This window comes from Rhinopithecus roxellana, chromosome 13, assembly GCF_007565055.1.
Source record: "Rhinopithecus roxellana isolate Shanxi Qingling chromosome 13, ASM756505v1, whole genome shotgun sequence".
NCBI lineage: Eukaryota > Metazoa > Chordata > Mammalia > Primates > Cercopithecidae > Rhinopithecus > Rhinopithecus roxellana.
The window spans coordinates 111301486-111320833 of NC_044561.1; the positions used below are offsets into that span (position 1 = coordinate 111301486).

General features: G+C 49.8%; 1 protein-coding gene across 2 annotated transcripts in view; it reads left to right on the top strand.

Annotated features, from left to right (window-relative positions):
- PPP1R16B (protein phosphatase 1 regulatory subunit 16B) overlaps positions 1–19348 on the top strand; it is a 119861-nt gene that overhangs the window by 72449 nt on the left and 28064 nt on the right. For both annotated transcript variants that reach the window (XM_010355354.2, XM_030914829.1), the window contains exon 3: positions 13935–14005. In XM_010355354.2, the coding sequence (XP_010353656.1) occupies positions 13935–14005 (71 nt within the window). The remainder of the gene's footprint in view (positions 1–13934; positions 14006–19348) is intronic.

Here is a 19348-nt window from a genome sequence, read left to right on the forward strand (position 1 = left end):
ATTGAATGTAAAGTTTTGACTCCTTGTTTTTCCATTCTATATTACATATCAAGCATTTTCCCATGTCATTAGAAATTCCTCAAAGCTACCAGCTGCAGAATATTCCATTATATGGATGTTCCATCATTTACCAAATCAACCTTCAATTGTTTAGGCATTTGGGTTGCTTCCAGGATTTCTCACTTATAAACGATATGCATATAAACAATGCTGCTGTGAACATCCTCGTTCGTAAATCTTTGCCCTCTGATCTTTTCTTTAGGGAGTATGTGTGCTGAAGATTCCTAGGAAAACTGTGCCTCTGACTTATAACTTATATACTAACTTTTTTTTTTTTTTGCTTTGGAATCTCGCTCTTGTTGCCCATGCTGGAGTGCAATAGTGCGACCTCAGCCCACTGCAACCTCCCAGGTTCAAGCAATTCTCCTGCCTCAGCCTCCTGAATAGCTGGGATTACAGGCACCCACCACCACACCCAGCTAATTTTTTTGTATTTTTAGTAGAGATGGGGTTTCATCATGTTGGCCAGGCTGGTCTCGAACTCCTGACCTCAGGTCATCCATGCGCCTCAGGCTCCCAAAGTGCTGGGATTACAGGCGTGAGCCACGGCACCCAGCCTTTGCTAATCATTTTTGCTTTACTGAATTTGACTTTGCTGATTATGCAATTCATAAGGTTTCCTCACTGATAATGACTTCATTCTCCCCTCCTGCACCACTAGCCCCAGGCAGCCACTGATCTGCTTTCTGTTTATAATTTCATTTTGAAGTACCTCATATTTGATCAGCCTAAAGTTGATTACCTCCTTATTTGCTCAGAATTCCATTCTTCATAATAGTAACACTGCCACCTCCACTTTCTTTGTGTTTGTGTTTGCCTGTTTTATATTTGAACATTCCTTTATTTTTAGTCTCCCTGTTATTTTGTTTGGAATATATCTCTTGTAAGCAGCACACAGTTGATTTTTTTTTTTTTTTTTTGGCAACCAAATCATTGTTGCTTTATGGGGAGGATAAATGATTCAATTTATTCATCTGGTACATATTTGGATGTCGGTCATCTTGCTTCGTGATTTGTGGCGTTTGTTTCTTTATTATTTCTTTCATTTTGCGGCTTTAACGAATACTATGTTGATTTGCATTTATCTTTTCCATCGATAATGTGGAAGATACAAGTAGTGACTTCAATTTCTTGTGTGGTTACCTTTAAAATTTTCAGAAATCTTGTTTTATTTTCCCAGGCAGACACTTGGAAGCCCAAAGGAGGATTTGTTCATGTCCTATGTAATACAGGGCTGAGGCAGAGTAGCATCTTTAGGAAAGACCAAAATTGAAAGGCAGGCAGAGACTGGAGAGGTAGTTTTGGGACAGCAAAACAGGACCAGGGAAATCAGAGGGAAGCTTCAAAAGGGACAGGTGTGAACTGAAGGAACTTCCCCCTTCATACACAGCTTGTTACCTCTCACTAAAGATTGATAGGAATGGATTTTATTCTTGGCTATAATTGAATGAGGGTCCCTTGTAATTAGTCATGCCTGAAATACCAGTTATGTATGGAATCACCCAGACTAGAATTGAATCTCAGCACTTACTAGCTAAATAAGCTTGGGCAAATCATATAAATTCTCTGTCAAATGGTCTAATAATAGCACCTAAGTCATGGTGTTGTTGTGGGGATTGAGGGATCCCAGGGATCTGGGATAATACATGTAACACCCTGGGACAGTGCCTCATACTTGGAAAAATAGTCAATGAATGTTAGATGCTATTATGATGGCTGTGAAGCTATTACAGTGTTTATACGCATGTATCTCCTACTTGCAGGGCTGGAAATATTTTTATCTATTACTTGCCTGGAGAGATAAAGTAATTGGACTATTAAAAAAAATCAGGAGAGATAGCTGGAAGGAGAAGTGAGGTGAAAGGGATGGGTCTTGGAGAGCAAGAGCAAGTCAGAAAGAGGCATGCAGGGCATTTGGGGAGAGGGAAATTGGGATAAGAGCAGATACCTTGGAGAGCTCCCAGGCGGCCAGTGCCTATTTAGGCACGCCAGGCTCTGCAGAGCGGAAGGGAGATCAGGTCGCTAGGTCTGCAGTGAAGCTGTAAGGAGAGGTGCTGGGAGAATTCTGGAGGTAGAATCAGTAAAGAACAGGGGCCTGATACAGCGGGGGTCTGATGTTGTATGAATAGAATGCGTAAGTTCCAAGATCATGTTTCTGGATAAGGGGGACCCTTGCCGTCATTCTCTGAGATTAAGCACTGTAAGGGGTAAGAGAAGGGGAAGGAAGGGAGAAGAAGAGAGAGGGAAGGGTCCAAGGCACACAGTCTTTGCAGCTTTGGTGGAGAAACCTTACAGGCCCATATCATCTTCACGGTAGCTGAGTTAAATGCAGTTCTCCCTCCCTTTGAGGAAATCTAATACACAAATGTCCCCTTACACATTAGGAAGTGATGCCCCACCTCACCCCAACCTCCATGTCTCAGAAAGGCTATACATTTTGAAAAGGATTAACTGCAGGCCTACTTTGTCCATCAGTTTTCTGGGTATCTTTAGTTTTTTATTCTTAGAATTAAAAACGTCTTTTTAATTTGTTCATTCAGTCAACAAATATTTGTTGAGTGCTTTCTCTAGGAGCTGCATGCCCCAGATAAGAATTCAGACATGAATTGCCCACATAGAGCTTATATCCTAAAGGGTGTGCTGTCACTTTTCCTGCATACCCCCAATGCCAAATGTAAGTTACATGTGCAGAGGCATCTGGGTAGCTGATGTGAATCTCTGTTAACCCCTTTTGTCTAGCAGAGACATATGTCCTGGGCACGGAGGTTCTAGAAGGGAGAAGGTTTATAGCTATGTGTCTGGGGTCCCCTTGGCTCTCTTGTCCTGGTGATGCTAAGGGTATCAGAGATGGTAGGAGAGGAACTGGCCTCTTTGTTCAAGCCAAAGGGTGAAGATTCTCTCTGAGAAGGAAAAGTCTGTGGCCCAGCCAGGGAATGCTCTTGTCCAAAGGAAGAAGCATACAGTAGCCCAAGAATAGATGTTCTGGCCATTTCTGAGGCTTGGGTAGAGGCCAGGTAAGCTCCATTCACTTCTGCGGTCATCTGAAATTGACTGGGGGCCTGAACTGCATCACATAGAGAAACATGATAGCCAAAAGGTGGTCCTACTCGCCCTACCCCTCTAGAACTTTAGTGTTGTAAAGACACAGACAAATTCATATATGACTATAAAATAGTATTAAGTCTTTTTGGAGTTTGGGGGGCACAGCAATCACATGAGAAGGGTGCCTGGCCCAGCCTGGGAGACCTGCAGGAGGCTTTGTAGAGGAAATGACATTGAAGCTGGGACTTGGAATCTAAGTAAGAATTGACCAGGTGAAGTGAAGACAGAGAAAGACAGGCAGGGCTGGGTGTGGTGGCTCATGACTGTAATCCCATCCCTTTGGGAGGCTGAGGCAGGAGGATCACTTGAGCTCAGGAGTTCAAGACCAGCCTGGACAACATGGCAAAATGTCATCTCTACAAAAATCCAAAAAAAAATTTAAAAATTAGCTGGGCATGGTGGTGCGCACCTATACTCCCAGCTACTTAGGAGGCTGAGGTAGGAGGATTGCTTGAGCCCTGGAGGTCGAGGCTGCAGGGAGCTTGATCACGCCACTGCAGTCCAGCCTGGGTGACAGAGGGACCTTGTCTCAAAAAAAAAAAAAAAAAAGACAGGAAGAAGGAACAGCACATGAGAAGATGCACAAGAGAGAGTGGTATGGAGTGTGCCTGGTAGGGTGTGTGGCAGTTAGGAGGGATGATGCTGGGAAAGACAGGCAGAACACATAGGGCCCAGAAGGGCCCAAGTGGCCAGTGGCCTTCCCCCTTCCTTCCCCTACACAATGATTGAGCACCTACTGTGTACCAGACACTGTCCTCAGCACTGTGGGTACAGTGATGAGTGGGACAGATGCTGTCTTGACCTCACAGACCTCCCAGGCTGGCAGGGGAGTGAGATCCCAGCAGACCTAGTTTGGAACCCCTTCCTCTTCTTTTTTTAAAGTTGAGATATAATTCACATACTATAAATTTTACCCTTTTGTTTGTTTGTTTGTTTGTTTGGCAGAGTTTCACTCTTGTGGCCCAGGCTGGAGTGCAATGGTGCGATCTCAGTTCACTGCAACCTCCACCTCCCAGGTTCAAGTGATTCTCCTGCCTCAGCCTCCTGAGTAGCTGGGATTACATGTGCTCACCACTACGTCAGGTTAATTTTTGTATTTTTAGTAGAGGTGGGGTTTCACTATGTTGGCCAGGATGGTCTCAACCTCTTGACCTTGTGATCCACCCGCCTTGGCCTCCCAAAGTGCTGGGATTGCAGACGTGAGCCATTGCACCTGGCCAAAATTTACCCTTTTGTTTTTTTTTTGAGATGAAATTTCGCTCTTGTTGCCCAGGTTGGAGTGCAATGGCACTGTCTTGGCTCACCACAACCTCTGTCTCCTGGGTTCAAGCAATTCTCCTGCCTCAGCCTCCTGAGTAGCTGGGATTACAGGCATGCGCCACCATGCCCGGCTAATTTTGTATTTTTAGTAGAGACAGGGTTTCTCCGTGTTGGTCAGGCTGGTCTCAAACTCCTAACCTCAGGTGATCCACCTGCCTTGGCCTCCCAAAGTGCTGGGATTATAGGTGTGAACCACTGCGCCCAGCCCCAAATTTACCCTTTTTAAAGTGTGCAATTCTGTGGTCTTTGCTACAAGACCTTTCACAAGATTGTACAACTATCACCAGTGTTTAATTTCAGAACAATTTCAGCATCCTCAGAGGAAACCCTGTACTCATTAGTAGTCACTCCCCATTCTCCTTCCAGTCCCCTGACCCCTGGCAACCACTAATCTGCTTTCTCTTTCTATGGATTTGCCTATTCTGGACATTTCATGTAAATGAAGTCACACAACATGTGGCCTCTGTGTCTGGCTTCCTTTACTTAGCATGATATTTTCAAGGTTCATCCATGTTGTCACACATAGCCATACTTTATTTCTTTGTATGGCAAAATGCTGTTCCATTGTATGGAATTTTGTTTATCCATTCATTAGTTGATAGAAATTTGGGTCTTACTTTAGAGATACGGCAAACATTCATATGCAAAGTTTTGTATGGACATATATTTTCATTCCTCTTAAATATATACCTAGGAGTAGAATTGCTGGGTCAGGTGGTAATGCTATGTTTAACTTTTTAAGGACCTGTCAGTCTGTTTTCCACAATGCTGTGCCATCTTACATTCCCACCAGCAGGGCCCGAGGGCTCTGACTTCCGTGTGTCTTCACACGGTTGTCCAACCCCTCCTCTTCTTGAATGGGCCAAGAGTGATACTATCTATCTGGGGAAGAGCAGGGAGTTGGCGCCCGGGGCCTGAGGCTTGGTCCTGGGAATGTGACTTTGAGGGAAGCCCGTGTCTTTCTGGTCCAACAGGGTGAGTCATCACCCAGGATCTCGGGGGAGCTGCCTGGCAGAGGGGCGGGCTGCACCAGCCACTGCAGAAGCCACCATGCGACTTGACTGAGTCTCCACCCTCAGCTCCAGGCTGCCGGGCTTCCCTGAGAGCAGCTATTTCTGACTATTTCTGCTCCAGGGAGGAGCAATGGTGGGTGGAAAGGTTGCAGTTACTCGGTGGGGTGATTTTGGAAGCGCACTGCCTTGGGGACACAGGGCAGCTTTGACTTGGGAGGAGAGCAGAGGGGCTGCTCTGAGAATGCTGACCCTTTGGCATTATCTGAGCAGAGGGCTGGGCTCACAGCAGTCCTGACAGCACCTTGAAGAGGGGGAAATAAGTCTTTGCGGACTGAGCTTTTCATGCAGGAGGTGCAACCCAGTGGGCGGGATGTGGCAACATGAGGCAGGCCACCATGGTGCTTGGAAGCAGGGCCAGGCTGTGGTCTACCCACAGTGGAGATGCAGCAGGAAGACCGACAGAGGTGGTGCTGGACCTCAGGCTCAGTGTTCACTTCTGTGCCTCAGTGACTTCATTTGCAAATAGAGTAAACACAAAGGCTGCAGCAGCGCCTGTTGGCAACTGTCTTCTTTATCACATGATGTTCTGGAACACTGACCTTTATTGACAGTGGTCTTGACCTTTCTCTTGGCTTTTTGCCATCCCTGTGGGCTCTCTTCATGATAACATCTGTGTCCATCCTGTATGTCTCTCTGCTGTATATGTTTCCTTCCCTGGGTCCTTGTTTGCTACCATTTTAGCAAAGTGGTTAAGGGTTCACTCTTCAGAGCTGGCTGGGCCTGGATGAAAATCCCAGCTCTACCATTCCCAGCCAGGTGTCTTTGGGCAAATCATTTCATGTATTCAAACCTGAGCCTTAGTTTTCCCATCTGTAAATTGGAGCAATAATCCCAGGGAGTTATTTAATAACAGCAGGTTACTTATCCTCGTAGCTGGATTATGAGGACTAACTGACGTGATGGATATGAAGGGCTTAACACAATGCCTGGCACACAGTTAGTGCGGGGCTGTAGAAAGAGCAAGGGCACAGGGCAGAGAGAATGAGGAGTGGGGTCCTGGACAAAGGGACATACTGAGTCCCCTGCATCCAGCCTGCAGAGGGGACAGTGTTGGGGGGAGCTGAAGGACTCCTGTGGTCAGCCTCCAGGTCTGGCGGTGTTGATGAGGGAGGCTCAAGGAAGGGCGTCTCCTGACTGATTTTTTAAAGTTTGTTTTGTTGTTGTTGTTGTTTTTAAGAGACAGTATCCTGCTCTGTCATCCAAGCTGGAGTGCAGTGGTACAATCACAGCTCACTGTGGCCTCGAACTCCTGGCCTTAAGTGATCCTACCGCCTCGGCCTTCCAAAGCATTGGGATTACAGGTGTGAGCCACCACTTCTGGCCTCACTCAGTTTTGTACAAAAGTCACAATCATTGCTTTTCATTCCTGAGTCATGCTCCTGCAATGCCCCGTGTCTGTGGGACTACACTGAGAAATAGTTTCATGGCCTCAGGAACAGGTAGCTCCATGGGCAACAAAGTAAGTGCTGCTGTGAAGGACAAAAGCAGAAATGCAGGGTAGTGTGGAGAGAATAGATGGGGAAGCTCAATGGAGATTGGGGCAATCAAGGAAGGCCTCCCAGAGGAGGTGACATTTTAGCTAAAATCTGAAGGATGAAGAAGAGTTTGCTGGCCCAACAACGGGAAGAAAGAGGGTTCCAGGCATAGGAAACTGTGTGTAAAGGCCTGAAGAATCGGAGCTCAGTTTTTTTTTTTTTTGTTTTGTTTTAGGAAATGAGAGGCCAGTGTGGCTAAACCAGTGAGGGATTCAGGGAGTGATTTCCAGGTGAGGCGGATATGGAGCAGGCAGGGACCAGATCATGCAGTGCCTTGGAGGCAGTGGGAGGATGAGGCCTCATTGCTGGGCACTGGGCAGGAAAGGAAGGAAGAGAGATAGGAGGGTAGGCCTTGTGAGTGAACATGACACTGCAAGTCACATGGCCAGGTGGCAGCAGCTCAGTCCCAGGGCACCCCCCAGGGAGATGCAGATTGCCCAAGGTCCACCTTCACTGGGCAGACACCTCTGTCTGGCTGTCCCCGTTTCCCCAGAGGAGGAACAGGAGCCACGCCTATGGTCGCATGTCACTGACCATCTCGAGGTCAGGAAGATGCTCTGTGAGATGGAGTGGGTCAGATGCCAAAGAAAACACAAGCTTGTCAGCAGTAATGTCTCCCTGCAAAGGCAGCCGCCACCAGCTTCCTGCTGAGACGGGCCGGCTCAGCCTCACTTGCTACAGCTGGAGATGGAGAGGACCAGATGGCCCTGTTTGGCCCAGATTCCAGCCAGATTGCCAGGGAGGTGTGGGCGGAGCGGCGGGGTCGGCGCCAGGAGCAGGGATACGTGAGTGAGGAGGGTGGGAGCCACTTCTTTGCCATCTCAATAGGGTCCTGCCTGCGTAGGGGGTGGTGGGGCACCGACTGTGGCCTTACGGTGGTCCGTGAACCAGCATATGCTCAGAGCTCCCTGGAGGGAGACTGCCTCTGTCATTTTACCACCAGCTCTAAAGCTCTTGAGAGATGCAACGTGTTGATGGTTGTATTCCCAGCACCCAGCACAGGCTGGGACACAAGCAAAAGCTCACTGGTTGATTTTTGTTTTTATTTTTAAAATAAATGCTAACAGTAGCCAGGGCCTTGTCTTCCTTAACCCCACAGCAATGCCATGGGGGAGCACTGTTGTGATCCCCATTTTGCAGATGAGGACATGGAGGCAGAGAGGGGGAATAACTTGCCTAGAGCTGCAGCTAAGCAAATGCATGAGAATAAATGGGTCACTCCGACGAACTGATGGCTGAGCCTGGGACTTAGGGCTTTGTGGGCAGGGAGCTGCCCTGAGTGTGGGCAACTGAGAGAAGGTGTGGACACTCCTGGCCGAAGGAAAGAAGTGTGCCTTTCTCGTCTTTGTGTTCCCTGAGCTCCAGGCAACACCTTAGACCCAAGCCAGCTTCCTCCATTGTTCCAGGTGCTCTAGAAAGCAAGAGATGAGCCTGGAGAGGTAGAGAGACAGGACCGCTGGGCATGGCTGAGCAGGCTGCACACTGCATAATTCCAGGGCACTCTATTCACACAGACTATGATGAGAACAGTGCAAGGTACTGTTATGCAAGCGTATTTGCATATTGCCTTGGAATTATGCAAGGCAGTAGCTCTGTAGGAGGGACCACACCATACAGGACTTTGAAGACCAGGGGTCTGCAAACCTTTTCTGCAAAGGGCCAGATAGTAAATATCGTAGGTCATGTGAGCCATACAGTCTCTGTTGTACCTACTCAAATCTGCTGTTGTAGGGTGAAAGCAGTCATAGGTGATATGTAAATGAATGAGTGTGGATGTGTTCCAATAAAACTTTATTTACAGAAACAGGCTGCCTGCCAGATTTGGCCCACAGGCCATAGTTTGCCAGTCCCAGTGAAGGTCATGGAAGGATTCTGAACTTCATCCCAAGAGCACTGTGGAGGCTGGACTTGGTTGTGTGTGTGCTTGGAGTCTCAACTACTCAGAAGGCCGAGGTGGGAGGATTGCTTGAGAGCAAGAGTTTGAGGCCAGCCTGGGCAACATAGTGAGGCCCTGTCTCAAAAAAAGAAGGTGGCGGCCAGATGCAGTGGCTCACGCCTGTAATCCTAGCACTTTGGGAGGCTGAGGCAGGCAGATCACGAGGTCAGGAGATTTAGACCATCCTGGCTAACACGGTGAAACCCCGTCTACTAAAAATACAAAAAATTAGCTGAGCATGGTGGCATGTGCCTGTAGTCCCAGCTACTCAGGAGACTGAGGCAGGAGAGCTGAGATCACACCACTGCACTCCAGCCTGGGCAACAGAGCGAGGCTCCGTCTCAAAAAAAAAAAAAAAAAGAAAAAGAAGAAGAAGGCTGGGCATGGTGGCTCGTGACTTAAATCCCAGCACTTTGGGAGGCTGAGATGGGAAGATTGCTTGAGGCCAGGAGTTTGAGACCAGCCTGGTCAACATAATGAGATCCTATCTCTATATTTAAAAATAATAATAATAATAGAAGAAGAAGAAAAGAGCAAAATGGAGCCATGAGAAGATTTAAAGCAGGGAGTCGGGGAGGCAGGTTTACATTTTAAATGCCCCTGAAAGAGCTAATCCCTCAGCAGGGTAACACCATTTCTTCTGTCCCATTTGCAGATCCTTGAACTCTTCTGTCTTCAAAAAGAGGCTTGGCCTGGGACTGCAGGGCCTCTGATACATAGACAGTTCCAGAAGCAGAGGTCACTGCTGTCCATTTCCCATTACCCTCGTCCCCAAATCAGCTCTCAGCACAGGTCTCGACATGGCAGAAATCCAGAAATGTTGGTTCCATTCCTGGCCTTAGGGCAGAGTAGAATGGTCCACTGGCCACCTGCCTGGGCTTTGAAATCAGAGAGGCCTGGTGCCAAACCCCTGCTCCTTAATTTGGCCACGTGTGACTGAGCTACACCTTCCTGGCCCTCTGTCTTTTCTTCTGCATAAGAGGAATAATTATAGATGTGAACCTATAAAATAAAGTGATTCTGAATTGACCAAGATGCAAATGAAAGGCTTGGTAAGAAAACATTATTTTTATTTATTTATATATATATTTTTGAGACAGAGTCTTGCTCCGTAACCCAGGCTGGAATGCAATGGTGCAGTGTCGGCTCACTGCAACCTCTGCCTCCTAAATTCAAGCTATTCTCCTGCCTCAGCCTCTTGAGTAGCTAGGATTACAGGCACGAGCTACCACGCCCGGCTAATTTTTGTATTTTTAGTAGTGACAAGGTTTCGCCATGTTGGCCAGACTGGTCTTGAACTCCTGACCTCAAGTGATCCACATGCCTTGGCCTCCCAAAGTGCTGGAATTACAGGCATGAGCCACTGTGCCTGGCCAGAAAATATTATTAATATAATAATCATTTTCTTACTGAACTCTAGAGGCAGGGAGCCTGATTGTGCACTGGACGGTGAGGACTTTGCTCCTGTGACTAGGTGCAGAGCCGGGCCTTGGGCTCCTAGCTACATTAGAAGTCGCACTGCTGAGGCAGCCTTGGCTCATGAGTACTAAGGGCTTCCTAGAGAGGGGAATGATTTGTCCCACCTCTTGGGCTGAAAATAACTGCCCAACATCAGGGTAATTACATGGCTTGGATTCCGGCACAGCACGGAGGACACCCCAATAATTACTGTGCATAAACACTGCTTTTGGCAGCTGATGCTTATTTTCTGCCTCAAAGAGTATCTCCTGGACAGGAAGCTTATTCTGCTACCCATCCCATGGGAATTGAACCCCTAGCTAATGTGAGCAGAACCATCCAGAAACCCATCCTAGTCAGGGACATAGTGGCCACTGCTCCTCTCCCAAAGGCCATCTGTCAGGCTCAGGGCACCCTCACTCACCCATGGGCAGGTTGGGCTGTGGTGATCAGTGGCTTTGCCATAATCTCCTACATGGTCTTGAGGCTAACACCAGGCACCGGGTCTGTAGGAGGCGCCTGCGAGCAGAGACCTGCCTGCTACAAACATGAGTCTTCCGGAGTCAGCCCTCGAGGGTGATCTGCTTTGCTCAGAGATGGAGAGGCTTTGTCCTTGTACTGAACTAGAGGGCTGCCAATTGGGTCAAGGTCCTAGAGGAGTTCTTGAGAACTTATTGTGTACCAGGCTTTAGGGATAGAGTCATAAGTACCAGGTCATGGTTCTGCCCTCGTGGGGCTTAGTGTCCAATGGTCAGATACACTCAAAGCCCATAATTAGTTATACAATTGTAGTTGTGACAAGGCTGTAAATGAGATGTATAGGAGCTATGGGTATATATAACAGGAGCCTGGGGAGTTTGAGCTGAGACCTAAAGGATGAGGAGTGGGGCTGAGGTGTGTGTGTGTGTGTATGTGTGTGTGTGTGTGTGTATGTTAGTGTTAGAGGCAGATGCATGGATGATAGTGGTTGGATGGATGAAGGGATGCTGGTGGATGGATGGATGAATGATTGAGTTTTCCAGGCAATGGGAACAGACTATGCAAAATCTCAGAGACCGCAAGAAGTGGTGTGACTCTGTAACTGACAAAAGACTCTTGTGGAAAGTGTTTGGAGTTTAAGAAATGAGAATGGAGAGGTTAGCAGGTAGGATGATTGTGCACAGCTGAGCAAGTTGTGTACTGGACAGCTCCAGAGGATGCCAGTCTTAGAAACCATGATGTGGATGGTGCCCCCTAGAACTGTACAAGCTGGAGGTCTGCAGGCAGGGCTCACATCATGCAAGAACTTGTATGCCATAGGAAGAGTTTTGGACTTTATTCCCAGAGCAATGGGGAGCCATGGAAGGATTTTAACAATTTGTGATAGAGCTAATTTTCATTTATAATGCCCCAAAGCAGCACTGTCCAATATAACTTTCCAGGAAGATGAAAATGTTCTATTTCTACACTTTCCAATATGGTAGCCACCAACCACTTGAAACAGCACAGCATGCCTGAGAAACTAAATTTGAAATGTTAATTCATTTAAGCAGCCATAATAGCCAGATGTAGCTAGTGGCACCATGTTGGTCAGGACAGTGCCAAAGGATCTGACCTTACTGGACAAGGTCCTGTCATGCTTGAGCCATACTGGCTATGCATACTGGGCAGGTCTACTGGAGATGCCACCTCTTGCTGGGTGGTGACCTCAACCTCCCCTTCATGCAGGGCCTTGGCTCACACTGAGGCCTAGGGTGCAACTGGGACTGTGGTTTGGGAACTGGGCCTCATGAGGATGGAGCTGAGGGGCTGTACCCCCACCCCATCCACTGTTCCTGAGCCCTTAAGGACTCCTCCCTTGCCTACCAGCGTCTTTTTCCCCTGTACCCCCTGGAGTTGCTGACTGGGTTTTTTGTCCTGCAGAAGGGATAGCCTTCTCTCCACCCTGACCAGCTCACTTCTAATTTGTTTCCCCACAGCAGAAATCAACGAGGAAGCCACCTCAGCCCTGCCCTGTGGCATGAAGCGTAGTGTGGAGATAGTGTCTGCGGTGGGGATTAGGGGGTGTGGACTTTGGCTTCTGTTTCACAGGGAGCCAGACTTGGCTGGGGGTGGGAGGAGGCTCAGAGGGCTCAGGGCCAGCCTATATATCCTATCTGCAGTGCCTGGGCCTCCACGCCTGGCTTCATCAGCACGATGGCACGAGGGCCACACACACAAGCCAGCTTGCTTGTTCAAGTTCGTCCACTTGCCCCACAAACAGCCACCCTCTGTTCACCCCTCTGGCCTAGAGGTCCGCTTGCCCAGTAACTGCACAGTCTACTTTTGGGAAGTTGGATCCAGGGAAGATCCTACTGAGGCCCTGCAAGCAGGCTCAGAGCCATTTGGACAGGAACAGTAGAGGTGTGGCCTGGAAGGGGAGCCAGGGGCTCGAGTGGACTCATCCCACTGGCCCCCTAGACTCCTCATCCACAGGGAGAGGCAAAGCTGGAGGGCCTCAGATCACCCTGCTAAAGCCAGAGCTGGGGTCCCAGTTGCCAAGCTGGGGAAGGGGGCTGCAGGGCTGCTGGGTGAGCTCCTCTCTTCTCTCCCTTTGCACTTGGGTTCAGGGGAGAATTAGGGCCTGAATGGTGGCGGGCAAAGGAGAAGGGAGGAGGACCACAGTGATAAGGGGAGGGGGCTTATCCTAAGCAAGAGGGATTCCAGGCTGTCAGTGCTATTCACTGTGACCTCCCTGTCCACCCAGAATCCCTGAAAACACACACACACACACACACACACACACACACACACACACACACACACCCCTAGACAAAATTCTAGGGATTGGAGATGGTTGAAACCTCTGCTACCCTCCTTCCCCAGGGCTCAGTAGGGCCAAAGAAGGGGCATTTGACACCCATAGGTGAGCCATTACCTGCTGCGGGGACCCACAGTTTTAATAAAAATCACCACAGCTACCAGAGCAGGAGTTCACCCCCAAACCACATGCAGGCCACTGTGCTGAGCCCCTGGCATGGCTTGCCTCGATGACCACTCACACTGTCACCGTGAGGAGGATGAACATCATCCCCATTTTGCAGATGAGAAAACTGAGGCACAGAGAAGGTAGTGTCTTGACCGAGGTTGCACAGCCAATGAGAATGGTGCCCAAATTTGAACCTCCAGAGTGTATGCTTTCAATGATTAGAATGTGCACCCTCTGGACAACAAATGGAAATTGCTTAGCTCAGTGCCTGGCATACAGGAAGTGCTGAATAATTGTTAGTTCTTGTTATTGTTATCCATAATAAGATAGGCAGCGGCATCCACCTCTTGGAAATTCTGGGCCTCAGTTGTCTCATCTGTAAAATGGGGAGGTGTTACTACATTCCTCATGGGCCTGGGGGAGAGTGGGTCTTACCCAGGCCCCTGCATGCCTGCACACCCAGTGTGCAACGGGAAGCTCACTCCTGTACCCTCCTATTGCAGTACGCTACTTCCTGAAGAATAAGGTCAGCCCTGATTTGTGCAATGAGGACGGACTCACAGCCCTACACCAGGTAAGGCTGGGCTCGTTGGGGCTCCCGGGCTCCCTGCTCCTCACCTGGACAGGTACCCTGTTTCTTGGCACTTTCCTGCTGAGAACTCTCAGGGAGGAGGGAATGAGGGAGGGAGGAGGAGCTGCAGCTGGCCCATCTGAAAGGCTCTTGTCTACTTTGGAGACACGCGTGTCTGTTACTGCCATCCTACAGAGCCCTGTGTGCGCGCGCAGACGCGCCTGCACATGCAGGCTCTGTTGACAGGGAGCCTTTGTTCACTGCATCCCTCCTGCCCGTGAAAGCAAGTGTGTTTGGAGCTTGACAGCGTACGAAGCACATTCACACTTAATCAGGACATCCCATCCACCCTCGTGACAGAGGCAGTTGGCGGGACTTATGTGACCTGCCCAAGGTCACATGATCTTGATTTATGGCCTTGAGCCATGTGCTATCATGACATGTCTTTTCCAAGGCAGAGGGATGGGTCCAGTCCTCCTTGCTGGGGATGGCTGCCCTGGCTGTCACCTTTCACATGGATGCTGCTATAGCCTCGTAACTGGTCCCCAGCATTCGGTCTGGCTCTGCCATAATTCTCTCTCCACACAGCAGCCATGGGGATGCTGAAGCTAAAACTCCCTTCGTGTTACTCAAAGTTCTCTGGTGTCTTTCTATAATGGGGGGGATAAAAACAAACTCTGCACAAGGCCCCACGAGGCAGGGCTCGCACCCGATCTTCCAAGCCTCCTGGCTCTCGGGGCCCCAGCCACCCAACTTCTCAGGTCCTTGGACCCACTGCGCTCCTCCCCACCACACTTCCCACAGCACTTGGTGCTTTCACCCATTAGCTGCCCTCCACAGCAAGAGCTTCAGAGCTGTGCTGTGATGGACATACCCTTTGTCTTCTGAAGGCCCTCTTCCTTTGTAATTAGTCATTTTAGCCATTGATGTCATCATTTGGTGCTGACTTCTCCCCTACTCAGACGCTGAGCTGCCCGAGGGCACAGCCCATGCCTCTTGCTTATGGGTGTGTCCTAGCATCTTTCCCCATGCTGGCATACAGCAGGTACTCAATATGTGCATGCTGAATTAATGCATGAACACACCAAAGCCTCCCTGTGCCCGAGTTTCTAAGTAGATGGACTTGAGTGAGAACCCTGGGCTGGCGAGGGCCTCCCCACCTCCATGCAAGGGCCAGGGTGGGATGGACAGAGACTGGCCACGCCCTGCCCACAGGCCCCAGGGGCAGGTCCCTGTGTGTCCTCTTGACTTCTCTCTCACAGGGCCTCAGGCATCCACTCTCAGGCAGCTGCCTCAGTACCCTCTCTCCGTCTGCCCTTGGAAACTCCCAGACTCCCAGCTCCATGAACTCTAGAGGGCCTGGGACTCCACCAGGGAGCGGACAGCAGGTGGCTGCTGTAGCTTGCCCTGAAGTGGATACCCAAATGCCAATTTCCAAGGCTGGGTAGCACCCACCAGCCATGGGCATGAGGACCAAATGTGTAGGCTACTTCCTACTGCGTGCCAGAAAGGTGAGGACGTCAGGACTGAGAGTCAGACTTGTGGCCCAGAACTGTCACCCACTAGCTGTGTGACTGTGGGGAAGTTACTTAAGCTCTCTGTGCCTCAGTTTCCTCATCTCTAAAAGAGGAATAACAAGTACCCATCTCATTGGGTGGTTGTGAGGATTAAATGAACACACGTAAAACTCCTTTAAGCAGTGCTCAGTACTGGATAAATATTATCTATTATTATTTATTAAAAGTTATTATTATTAAAATGTATCACGTGACCACTTCTCTGCAAATTACTTCAGTTATATATTTCATTTTGATCCTTACAACAAACCTCAGAAATATTATCATCCCCAGGCCGGGCATGGTGGCTCATGCCTGTAATCCCGGCACTTTGGGAGGCCAAGGCAGGCAGATCACCTGAGGTCAGGAGTTCAAGACCAGCCTGGCCAACATGGCAAAACCCTGTCTTTACTAAAAATACAAAAATTAGCCGGGTGTGGTGGCGGGTGTCTGTAATCCCAGCTACTCGGGAGGCTGAGGTACGGAGATTTGCTTGAACCCGGGAAGCAGAGGTTGTAGTGAGCCAAGATCATGCCACTGCCTTCCAGCCTGGGTGACAGAGTGAGACACTGTCTCAAAAAAAAAAAAGAAATATTATCATCCCCATTTTATGACTGAGGAAACTGAGGCAGCCTGTTCAATAGAACTTTCTACAATGATGAAAATGTTCTGTGTTTCTGCAGTGCACAGTACAATAGCCACCAGCCACATGTAGATCTCCAGCACTCGAAATGTGGCTGATGTGACTGAGGAAATGGATTTTGAATTTTATTTAATTTTACTGGATTTAAAGAAACAGTGGCTGTCGTATTATACCGTGCAGCTTGGGGAGGTGAAATCTTGTCTAAGGTCAAACAGTGATTGAGTGTTGAAGCCAGGATTTGAAACAAGGTAGTCTTAACTGCTCTGTGGACACCACAGCTGCAATTCTCTGAGCCCCAGGTATCCCCTTGAGTTGCCATCCCTGATGCAATGAACTCTCGAGTGGCACCCTTTTTTTTAGCTTGGGGTTCCCGCCACCTCATATAGTGCTTCTTCCTTGTTGGTCACATTGCTTTCTCAGGACCAGTTTCTCCTGTGGGTTCCTAGGCCCCTGGGGATGCATGGTCAGGGAGGCGGGAACTCACCAGGCTCCGAGTTTAGCTCCATGAAGCTCATGGCTGACCAGCTGAAACCCACACCCCACCCCAACCACCACCTTTGCCTTGGGCCGCATGTTGAGATCCCTTTCAGGGAGACATCCACCCTCATCAGCCTGTGGGCTTCCATTTATTTTTTCAACAAGTACCTATTGTGTATCCACTCCATGCCGGGTATCTTCTGGGGACAGGGCCCCAGAAGTAAGTTAGGCAGAGTCCTTGCTCTCAGAATTCAAAGTGTGCTGTGGCCACAGGCACATAAATCATAATAGAGGTAATGCAGTGTGGTCAGCCCTTGCACAGAGGCAGCTTAAAGCTGGGAACCGAAGACTTGACCCAAAGGGGAACTGAGTAAGGCTTCTAAGAGGAAGGGATATCTGAGTTGGGTCTTGAAGGATGAGTAGGAGCTTGCTAGCTAGAAAAGGGGAAGGCAGAACATTCAAAGCAAGGGAATAGCATGTGCAAAGCCTTGAGAAAGGGGCTCAGCATTTCAAGTTTGGAGTCTGGAGGGTTCCGTGTGGCACAATTAGAGCGCAGGGAGCCTCAGGGAGAGGTGCAGGTGGTGAGACTAGAAGGTTAAGAACAAGGCCTTTGGAGTTAGACTGCTTGGATTTCAATTCATTTCTTACTCCGTGTGATATTGTGCCACCAGGTCTCCTTGAGCCAGTTTCCCCATCTATAAAAGGGGCCATTTCCCCATCTGTAAAAAGAGCAATCCTCCTTTTTTTGAAGATTAAATGAGGCAATGCATGGCCAAAACTTAGCAAGCTGCTTGACTCTTGTAAGTCCTCAAAAAGTATTTGACATTGTTATTGACAATGTGATGTGACATGTTATTACTGTTGTTGCCGGGCTGTTGTTATTGTTATCACTGCTATTGTCACTGTTGCTCCAGTGCAACAAAGGAGATGGGGGCAAATTAAGAAGAACTGCCCCTGCCTGGCAAAGGAGTGTGGATTTTCTTCTCTTGGCAACAGGGAGCCCTCAGAGGTTTGTAAACAGAGAGCAACATGATTAGATTAATGAAGAAGCTCTCTCTGGTCGAGGGTGTTAGGAAGGGGAGTGACAGGAAGGTAGAGAGAGATGATGAAACTTCATCCAGGGCAGAGGGTGGGGACAGCGATTTAGGAGATGTGCAATTCATACCTAGTGATAGATTGAAGGTGGGAAGGGAGGAGGTGGGAGGAGGTGGGAGGAGGTGGGAGGAGGTGACTGACTGCCAGGTGCCATTTCCCACCTCGGCCACCGCAGAGGAGGAGGCCCGCCCACTCCACCAGCTACCACCTACTCCATGTGCGCCCCTGCACCCAGCCCCCAACGCAGCCCTTACTCAGGCTGGGTCTCCCAGGTATAGACTGGTCCAGCCCCTGGACATGTGTCTCACAAGACTGCCATTCTGGGCACACAGTCCCCTCCCGCTTCAACCTGAGGCTTCCACTCCACCCCCTATGTTTCCTGCAGTCTCCAGGGGTTGGATTTCTGGCCCTCTTGCCCCTGACCCCAGGGGCTTCTCAGTGGCATCTCCCAGTGAAGGCCTGGAGATGTTCACCTTCCACCACAGCCTCGCTTCGTTGCCTTTGGCGCCCTCTGCCGGCTGCGCCGTGCTGCTGCGTGGTTTTCCCGCCCACCTGAGGCAGCACCCAGCCGCTACAGGGTCACGTCTTTCCCTGCCTGTCCGGAGATATGTCCTGAGACCTAGCCACCTTCCCCCCGCACCCCCGCCCTGCAAAGACTGGCTGGCGCAGAAAGAACCTGGGTCTCTGGCGCCATCTGTGCAAATGGCTGCTCCTTTCCCACATGTCCTGGCGCTGAGCCCTGGCTTCCCTGGGGATAGGGGTGGGGCTGTGGTGCCGCCCCAACCCACGCCCACACCCACCTGGTGCCGTGGGCTTCCACAGCTGCTCCTGCTCCTTCTGCTGGCATCTGGACTCTTCTCTCTATCCCCGTGGTCGTTTCTGGAGGCCAGGCCACCATCATCTCTTAACTGGGTGACTTCAACACAACTCCTTGCTGTCCCCTCCCAACGTGCACACATGTGTGTGGGCGTGCACGCGCACACACACACAATCTGTTCTCCACGTGCAATCAGAGGAGCTGTTGTTTTTAAAAGCAAGTCTGATCCTGCTCCCCTTCTTAGCGTAACTCAGTGTCTCCCATTGCACTGAGGACCAAGACCCAAGCCCTTATCTGGGTGGGCAAGGCTGAGCCTTTGAGCCCTGCTATGTCCCCTGCTGGCTTCCGCAGAAGTCACCTCTAGGGAAGAGTTTCCTCCTGCAGTCTGTGAAGTGGCTCCCTGTCTTTCTCCTCTCTCCCGGCCTCTCCCACCCTGGCGCCTAGCTTGACACCACTCTGTCTCCTTGGGATCTTTTCCTCCCTATCCCTGGAGTCTGGGGGCCACCTGTGTTGGAGCCTGTGTTCTCTCTAGGAGGCTGCAGGCTGCTGGCCCTTCCCTCTTACCAGGACTGCCCCGTGTGCAATCCTGCAGCATACAGGCAGGAGCACAAACATGGCTGTCTCCTGGCAGGTGCTATGAGGACCCCGTGGAACGCTCACGTGGAGCTAGATTCTTTGGAGGGGAGTCTTGGTTACTTGGAGGCTTCCCCAAGATTTGAGCTACTGGGTCAGAGGTTCCTAAGTCAGAGGTTTCAAGC